General features: G+C 53.7%; 1 protein-coding gene across 1 annotated transcript in view; it reads left to right on the top strand.

Moving 5' to 3' along the window:
- Positions 1 to 9,114, top strand: part of TRIM65 (tripartite motif containing 65) — an 11,772-nt gene extending 2,658 nt beyond the window's left edge. Inside the window, exons 2-6 of the mRNA XM_026654539.2 lie at positions 310 to 405; positions 566 to 799; positions 3,272 to 3,443; positions 4,413 to 4,496; positions 7,956 to 9,114. Of these exons, the coding sequence (XP_026510324.1) occupies positions 310 to 405; positions 566 to 799; positions 3,272 to 3,443; positions 4,413 to 4,496; positions 7,956 to 8,488 (1,119 nt within the window). The 3' untranslated portion in view covers positions 8,489 to 9,114. The remainder of the gene's footprint in view (positions 1 to 309; positions 406 to 565; positions 800 to 3,271; positions 3,444 to 4,412; positions 4,497 to 7,955) is intronic.
- The last annotated feature ends 334 nt before the right edge of the window (positions 9,115 to 9,448 follow it).

The raw sequence follows: 9,448 nt of genomic DNA, 5'->3' as shown, positions 1-9,448 counted from the left end.
CTCCCGTGCCACAACCCCCTGTCCCAGCCCTGAGCTCCCTCCTGCACCCAAACTCCCTCCCGGAGCCCGCACCCCCTATTGCACCCCACTAGCACCAGCACAGGCCCCGGCCACGGGGGAAGGAAGAGCTGCAGCAGAGAGTGGCAGGAAGCGGGAGGGGTCTGGGGGTGAAGGGCCTGGTTTGAGAGTGGGAGCATCGAGTGATTCCAGGTGACGGGCACACAGAGAGACCAGAGGGGCAGTTTGCCCAGTACCTGTGACACTGAATATTGTCTCACATTACACTTCGGGATCTGTCCTCTTTCGCAGGTCCTTTTGGAAGAGTCTCTGGCAAAAACCCAGGAGGAGACAGTAAAGACCGAGGAGGAGATCCACAAACTGGAGGAACAAACTGGCACCATAAAGGTAGTAAGGCAAAGGCAGTCACCCCTCCCCACAGCTGGGATGCAGGGGGCTGGCTCCAAGTGCTGCTCCCTCTGGATAGGGCTCGGGGAGGAAGCCACCCAACTGCTGTCACGTCAATTCTTTCTCTTGTCATTTCCATTGATTTTTTTTTTCTACCCAGGATTCTTCAGAGAGGCTGAAATCGGGGATTTTGCAGAAGTTTGCCCACCTGATGAAAGAGCTGGAGGAGTGCCAGAGGGGGGCCGTGGACAAGATAGAGCAAGAGCAGGCCACTGCCCTAGGGCAAGTGGAGGAGAACTGGAGCCAGCTGCAGGATCATCTGACAATGCTCACCCAGCACCGGCAAAAGGCCCAGGAGCTGCTGATCTGTGTGGATGACATGAAATTCCTAGAGGTATTGGTGCCTGCCCAGCCATGAGTGGGGGAGCTGCGACTACCCTGTGGCCATTGGCCTGGCCACATGTACTCCAAAGGCAATTTCACTCTCTGTATAATGCCCTGTCCACACAGGCAGCTGAACCAGTCTCAAAGCTAGCTAAGAGGGTGCATAACATCTGCTCAGGAAGAGAGCCTCAGGTGTATGGAGGATAGGTCCATCAATGGCTATTAGCCAAGATGGGCAGGGATGCAACCCCATGCTCTGGATGTCCCTAGCCTCTGACTTCCAGAAGCTGGGAGTGGACAACAGGAGATGGATCACTCATTGATTGCCTGTTCTGTTCATTCCCTCTGAGCACCTGGCATTGGCCACTGTCAGAAGACAAGATAGTGGGCTAGGTGGACCATTCATTTGACCCAGTATGGCTGTTCTTGTGTTCATAGACCCTCTACGCTATGTCCAGCCAGAACCATGTTAGAAATGACCCCCCACACCCATCTCTCCCTTCCCTGCACGCGCACAGTGGAAACTGAGTCTGAGTCTATAAAGTGGTTGGATGGCAATTTTAATATTGTAGAGTATGGACTAGAGATGGGCCTAATCAAATTCCTGACCCTGAAACATTGGTGTGCTCGAAACGTGACCCTGGGCATGGACCAGCGGTTTATGACTAGCCCCCATTTTCCCAATGAGCGAAAGTCAAATCCAGTTACAGAACAGCCCTGCATTTTTCAATCAGGATCCAGATTCTATGTTTGCAGCTGAAAAGGGCCCATTGTCAGCTGAACCCAACCTTTTTCTGCTAGAGCGAGTGCCCTTGACACAGCGGGGCCTGAACTCTGAGGAGTTGCATCTCTGCCCTCCTCTGGTGGTTTCTAAAGGACTCTTGTGCACGGGAGTGCGGGCAGACCCGAAGCAACCCCATGCTACTGTCGGAGAAAAACAGAGTTCTCACTCTCAGGTTGGGTGCAGCAAGTCAGATACGTTATTATCTCTAGCAATTGCATGGAGGGAGAGAGCTAAACAGGTCTCTCTTCGGGTAAACAATCACAGCAAGCATTTATACCTTTTGTTACATACAATAATGAGCAACAGTTGCATTTTGTTTATACATAGGTCATCATGATATCTTATTTTTCTCACCTATATTTAGACTATAGTCTACATTCCATACTTATCTAACACAAGGTCGCAACAACTTCTCACACAGTTCTTTCCCACTCGCCTCACACAATCCTCGCTTCTACAAATCTCGCGTTATTAGGGTTACAGCTAGCCTGACTCTTGCTCACAGAGGGGACTGTTTGCATTGACATCCCCTTCAAATCCCTGTCAGTTCTTTCTCTAATTCCACACTACCAAGCATGCTCGGTGCCTCTTCAGCTTTGCTGCAGCTATTACTGGGAAACACCACCTTGCAGGAAGATGGTGCACGTGAGCTCCCCCTAGAGGACTGCATGAGGCATTGAGGCCTGCAAATTATGTATCTAATGCTATCAAATGCCATGTTACAAGGTGACAACGTATCCTTGCTTGGGGTGTTGTGTTCAGTTTGGCTCCCTCCTTTTCCAAACAATAGAGAGAAATCCAGATGAGGGCAATGGAAATAGTTAGAGGCCTGTGTGGGAAGGAAGAGGATTCATTTTAGGGTTGCCAACTTTCTAACTGCTGAAAACTGGACACCTTGCCTCACCTCTGCCCCGCCTCTTCCCCGGCCCCGCCCCTGCTCACTCCTCCCCCCTGTTGCTCACTCCTCCCCCTGTTCTGGGGCTCACCTGCCGCTTGCAGAGCTGGGTTGGGAGGAGCTGACATGGAGCCTTCCCGCCTGCCCAACTGGGATGGAGGGGGGAAGTCAGTACCCAGAGCAAGGGGCCGGGGTGGGGAAATCGGGGCAGACAAGATTACACACACTCACACACACCAACCTCTCTGCCAGAGAGGCTGGAGCTAGCCGAGAGCAGCCAGCCACTTCTGTCCATGAGCAGCTTCGCCTGGCTCCAGCTGCAACTGCTGTGCATCCCACCCTGTGGAGGCGGAGACTGGTTACTGCGGGTAACAGGACTTTTAGTGTCCGGTCAGCACTGCTGACTGGACACTGCCAGGCTCCCTCTCCGACCGGACTTTCCAGTTGAAAACCGGACACCTGGCAGCCCTAATTAGACTGTTCTACCCTGATGCTACTCCGTAAAGGCCCCTGTACAGAGGAACATCACCCATTCTGACAGTGATAGGAGCAGTGGGTGCAGCTGAACACAGCTGAGCTACAGGCATAGCCCAGGACAAGCCGTTCAGCATCGTGAAGTAGCAGGGTTACTGCGAGTCCCCGGAGCAGATGAATTGGAGAAGTAGATGCAGATGCCAGGGGACATGATGACTGTGCCTTCCCCTTTCCATAGGGAAGGGGGTTTCTGAGCTGTTGTGCCACTGAGCCTCCAATCTGAATGCTGGTATGTGCTGCATTTCCTCTTCTCTTCCTGTCCCGTGCAGGAATTCCTGCTGCTCCCTTCTCTGGCCAGCCTGGGAGTTTTGCCAGCTGTTGAATTCAATGTGGCCAGCACGGTGGATTCCACTGCTAAGATCCTCACCGAGGTCTCGAGACTTTTGCTGGAGGATTTGCCCAATTCCCTGAACCCAAAGGCGGCTGATGCTGAAACCAAAGGTAAGCTCTTCCCTTGAGGACCTTCCCCCCCACTGCCCAGCTGGACACCAAGCCACCGTCCCACCCCTGCCTGTATAAATCATCTGTCTGCAGTGGAACTGATGTAGATATGCTGGGCTAACGTGTGTGTGTGGGGGGGGGGGACGTCTCACCATTCACATCACAAGAATCCCCCCCATCCCCACATGTGGCACTAGAGGGGCCGCTTGTTGGCTTGGGCCAGGTTTTTGTTACCAGATCTACTGCAGTAGCCTGAAGGTTGGGCCCCATTGTGCTAGGTGCTGTACGAACAAATAGCAGATGACAGTCTGAAAGACATAACGGGCGGATGAGATGAGCAAGTCAGTGTCCGGTGCTTAGCGCCCGTTACTTTAGCATCTGAGCACCTCACACCCGCTAATGGATTTAGCATCACGGCACCCCTGTGAGGTGTCACCCCCATGGTACAGAGGCTGAACTGAGGCCCAGAGTAGATTAAGTGACTTGCCCAATGTCACACAGGGAGTGTGTAGCAGAGCAGGGAACTGACCTAGGTCTCCCAAGTCCCAGGCTGGCATCCAGCCCACTGGGCCATCCTTCCTCTCGGACAAGCAGGCTGGGTGGGGTGGGGCCAGGAGATGTAATGGGATGTGCCAGTTCTTAGGGGGTCAGGAGATTGATTCCAGCTCCCCAGTCTAGCTCTGGTCAGGGCGTGCTTTACTGCATGCCCTGGGGCTCTTGCATATAGACATGGGCTCCCCGGCAGGCCTAGCTGGACCCGCTCCCTCGGCTGTAACATCAGAGTGACTGAGCTGGAGTTTTTGTTAAACCCTCGTTTCCTTCCTCCCACCCCAGAGACACACAGACAGGCAGCTGCAACTCAGTGGTCAGAGCCGGGCTGTGCTTCTGAAATCCCGCCCAGATACCTCTGTCTGCGGGAACAGTTCCCTCCTTGTTTCTAGAGCTTTCTCTTTCTCTTTTGCTCTGCAGAGTCAACCAAGCCAAAGTCGCTTACTGTGATGAAGGCAGGACCAGCCCTTCCCGAGTGTGAATTAAGAGTGGAGCTTCTGAAGGGTGAGGCAGTTCTGGGTCTGAGTGCAGCTCAGAATAACACGCGCTGGGAGCCAGCCACGCGGGTGGGTGGGAAGAGTAGGATAGTGTGTCTATAACCTATGAAGGGGACTGGGGTTTCCTTCTTGGACTGGTAACAACATAGCAATTTAGCAAGCCAAGGCTGTGCCTCGGCGGGATCTGAGTTACCATTTTCAAGGCAAATCTGCACTCCCTAGGCAGGATGGCTTTGGGCTTACTACACTTGTGAGTTACAGCGCAATAAAGGAGCCCCGGGCACCCTACCTCTCTCCCCGTCCACACTGGCAAGGCACGTAGAGCGCTCTGACTCCGCGGCTAGAGCGCTCCTGGTACTCCACCTCGGTAAGAGGAATAATGTTTGCTGCGCCTTGGCTACAACGCCCGGGCGTCAGTGTGAATGAGGTGTTGCGTTACTGCGCTCAGATCGGCCTCCGGAAAAGTCCCAGAATCCCCTTAAGTCAAGTGACCACTCTTGTCATTGTTTTGAACTCCTGTAGGAATGCAGAAATGCCCTTTCAAAGCTCCGTTTCTGACAGCCGGCAGGCAAGCTGTTACTGTGGAATGCTGTGTGAGAGAGAGAGAGGCGGGGGGGGAAAGAGGGGAGTCTGCTGCTGTCTGAACTTACAAGACAGCATGCTGACATGCTCTCAGCCCCCCCAAAACCCACTCTCTCTCCCCCCACATACACACAATCATAGGCGCCGACTCTGTAGGTGCTCCAGGGCTGGAGCACCCACAGGGAAAAATTGGTGGGTGCTCAGCACCCACCGGCAGCTCCCCGCCTCCCCGCCCAGCTCACCTCTGCCTCTGCCCCGCCTCCGCCTCCTCCCCTGAGCGCGCCGCGTGCGCGTTTTTTCCCCCTAGCTTCCAGCGCTTGTGCCACGAAACAGCTGTTTCGTGTGGCTGGGAGGGAGGGGAGAGGAGGGGGAACACGGCGCGCTGGGGAAAAGGCGGGGCCGGGGCGGGGATTTGGGGACGGTGTCCAATGGGGCAGGGAGGGGCGGAGTTGGGGCGGGGACTTTGGGGAAGGGGTTGGAATAGGGGCGGGGCCAGGGACAGGGGGGCACAAGCACCCACCGGCGCCAGGGAAAGTTGGCGCCTATGCACACAACACGCTCCCTGTCACACTCCACCCCACCCCTCCCATTTGAAAAGCACGTTGCAGTCACTTGCATGCTGCGATAGCTACCCATAATGCACCACTCCCAATGCCACTGCAAGTGCCGCAAATGTGGCCATGCCCGTGCGCTTGAAGCTGTCAGTGTGGACAGACTGCAGCGCTTTCCTACTGCGCTCTACAAAGGCTGGTTTAACTCAAAGTGCTCTACATCTGCAAGTGTAGCCATGCCCTGAGTGTGGCTAAAGTGATCTGGATTTTACCCCTGCTTCTGACACGGGCTTCCTGGGTGACTTTGAGCACGGCTGTATCTCAGCTGCCCTAACAATAGGGGATCAGAATACTCTGTTGCCTCACAAGGGAGCGTGGGACTTCAGTCATCCATGTGTGCAAAGGGCTTTGAGATCTTCAGATAGAAGTTAACATTGTTAGTAGCTTACAAGGCACAAATACCTCAGCTACCATTACTTAGGCTGGGTCTACACTACACACCTACATCAGTATAACTACATCACTAGGGGTGTGAAAAGTCCACGCCCCTAAGTGACATAGTTATATCGACCTTAACGCCCCTGTGTAGACAGTGCTCTGTCGCGGGAAAGCTTCTCCTCTCGACATAACTACTGCCTCTCGGGGAGGTGGATTAACTACGCAGACAGGAGCAGCTCTCTTGTTGGCGTAGTAGCGTCTACACTAAAGCACCACAGTGGCACAGCTGCACCGGTGTACGTGGAGACAAGCCTTTAGTGGACCCTTTAGTTACAAGAGACCCAATTCTCCCACTGCAATCAGCAGGAATTCCTCGTCCCCCAGGGTGGGAGAATGGGGGCCAGGGTAAGTTGTAGAAGCAGAGTAATTCCAGAATACCACCTGTAGGTGGGAGTCCCTCTCTTTTATATACATACATACATACACACACACACACACAAAAAAAATCTCTCCCTCCCTCTCTGACTTCTCTCTTCGGCAAGCGTCAGGTGCCTGCTCCCGCCCAGCCATATTTAGGCACAGAACTTTCCATGGGGAATGCTGAGAAGCTTAATCACTGCAAGCAGCTGCCAGGCTCCTGGCACAGAGCAGGGATTCATCTTGGCTGGTCACATCTGAACTGCACGTCTCGTGGCACAGCGTAGAATTGAAGTGACGGGGCAGCCAGTCCAGAGAGTTGCTCCACTCACAGGGGAAAGGGATAGCACCCTCCCAGTACATTTGACCCTCCCCAACCCACCCTGCCTCAAATCTTAATTGATCCGGGCAGTCTCCTGGACTCTGCTCCCTTGTTTTAAGAACTTGGTGTCTCCCTGGATGTTATCGCTTTACATCTTTTCCCATTTCTACCTCTCTGAGCAATCACCCTGCTGAGTCTATCAGACAGTCTCCAGTTTGGCTTGGTTAGCTCCTGCTTTCAAAAAACCCAGCCCTTTGAGAGGTCTGAGCAAGGGGCTGAGAGCCAGGAACTTCTGGCTTCTATTCTCAGCTCCGATGCCAATTCCTAGAATGCCCCTTTAACCCTCTCCACCCCGACTTCCCCATCTGTAAAACAGGGATGTTAGTATTTACTACACACGTTTCTAATATACCCATCACCACAGTGCCTGGAAGATCAATCATTAATACTTACAGTGCAGGGCTGATACAGGGATTGGTTAATGTCTGTAAAGAGATGTATTCATAAGCAGTGCCATAGAATGTTTGAAACATTATTAATTGTAATAATGTTATTTATTATTAATGAACAAAGGTCCATAGGAGCTAACTGAGCAAGGTTATCTCCGGGCGGGACTCCAATGACTGGGGAGCAGAAGCACCCCAACAGAGGTCAATGCATCTACTGGGAAATGCTGTGCATAGGGGATAGTGAGAAATAGTTCTTAGAACCAGAACAAAGATGGTGCTGGCAGAAGGCCATTGGCATCCTCCTCCTCCTCCTCCTTTCAGAGGATCTCAAAGCACTTTGCAAGAATTCATTAATTTAACCTCCTGATACGCCCATGAGTATCTCTATTCCCATTTTACTGCTGGGGAAACTGAGGCATGGGGCGGGGACATGACCTGCCCGAAGTCGCACAACGTGCCCGTGCAAGAGCCAGGAACACAACCTAGAGCTCCTGACTCCCAGTCCTGTGCCTTACCCTCAAAATCACCCTGTCACCCAAACGTGCTTTGCGTTTTCCATCTTCAGAGAATTTTACATAGCTGAGTGATGCCTGGGCTGGATTCCTGACATAGGCACGGGGTGGGGGTTGGGGAGGAGGAAGGTTAAAGGAAAATTAAATTGTTCTTGCCCCTGTGGTTTATACTGTGGATGTCCATGTTGCCCACAGATCATCGAAATTTGACCTTCGACCCAGACACAGCCAATAAGTACCTGCAGCTGTCCAATCAGAACCAAAAGGCCAAGCACACCCATTCTCCTGATGGCCTTTGTCAGGATCATGCCGACAGGTTTGAGCTGTGGCAGGTTCTGTGCAGCCAAAGCTATAGCCAAGGCCGCCACTACTGGGAAGTCAGGATCTCCAGCCACTCCGTCATCCTAGGAGTAACATACAAGAAAATCCAGAGGAAGAAGCGAGCGGGTCGCTCCTTCAGCATCGGACTGGATGGATTGTCCTGGGGGCTGCAGATCCGGGAGGACTGCTACTTGGCCTGGCACGAGGGCCAGTGGCATAAGATCAGGGCGCCCTTGTACAAATGCCTCGGAGTCAGCCTGGACTATGGCACAGGCGTCCTGTCGTTCTATGGCATCGGGGACGAGATGAAGCTCCTCCACTCTTTCCACTGTGTCTTCACCGAGCCCCTCTACCCAGTCTTCTGGCTCTGCGAAGGCAGAGCCGTCACCCTTTGCCAACAGAACTGAGCCAGCAGCTGGGATGCAGAAGCCACGCCATAGCCAGCGGGGCGTATCCCATCTTGCAGCCAGCTGCCTGGCTTTATTCGGTGGGCAGCCTACTAAAGTTGTAGCCAGGACTGGAGGGGTCACAATGCAGTTGGTTTGACAGGGCCGAGGCGATGGGGTTGCAATGAATTAAACACGGGCAGATGAGGCGGGGACCCTGAAAAGCAAAGAAACGTGGCTGGAATGAAAATTGCCCAAGTAGTTCAGCCCTATGTAAATTAGAGTTAGGTGGCAGGAGACCTCTCACAAGGATCCCCTGCTGGAAGAGCTGAAGCTAATGGGATTCAGAAGGCACCTGGCATCAGTCTTGTTGCGTGTGGAACGTCATTGCCCGTCTCCAGCCCATGTGACATTAACATGGAGGAATTAGGATCCTGTGGTGGCACCATGAAAGGGCTGCAGTTTGGGAGGCTCTGATGGGATGGTGGCAGGAGAGGAGATAGCACAGCTTGATGTCCCAACCCTCATTTTCTCTGCCTCCCAGAACCTTGGACAGTCACCTCCTGCTTTTTGTTCTGCAGAGCAGTTGCTATCAGAGAGGTGTCCTTGCATAGGCGCCGACTCCATGGTGCTCCAGCCCCGGAGCACCCATGGAAAAAAAATAGTGGGTGCTCAGCACCCACTGGCAGCCTCACGGATCAGCTCTGTCTCCGCCCCCTCCCTCCCAGCACCTCCCGCCCGCCTTGATCAGCTGTTCAGCGGTGTGCAGGAGGCACTGGGGAGGAGTGGGGGCAGGAGGCAGAACGGGGTGGGAAGTGGGAAGAGGCAGGGTGGGGGAGAGGTTTGGGGGAAGGAGTGAAGTGGGGGTCCAGCACCCCCAGAGAAATCACAAAGTCGGCGCCTCTGTGTCCTTGCTAAGACACTCTTAGCTTATTGGAGGAGATGCCGGTGGGACAGGCCCTTCACCGACGTGCTGTAGAG

Source organism: Terrapene carolina, unplaced genomic scaffold, assembly GCF_002925995.2.
Source record: "Terrapene carolina triunguis isolate 2854851 unplaced genomic scaffold, T_m_triunguis-2.0 Scaffold192, whole genome shotgun sequence".
Taxonomy (NCBI): Eukaryota; Metazoa; Chordata; order Testudines; family Emydidae; genus Terrapene; species Terrapene triunguis.
This window is presented reverse-complemented; position numbering and strand designations above follow the sequence as displayed.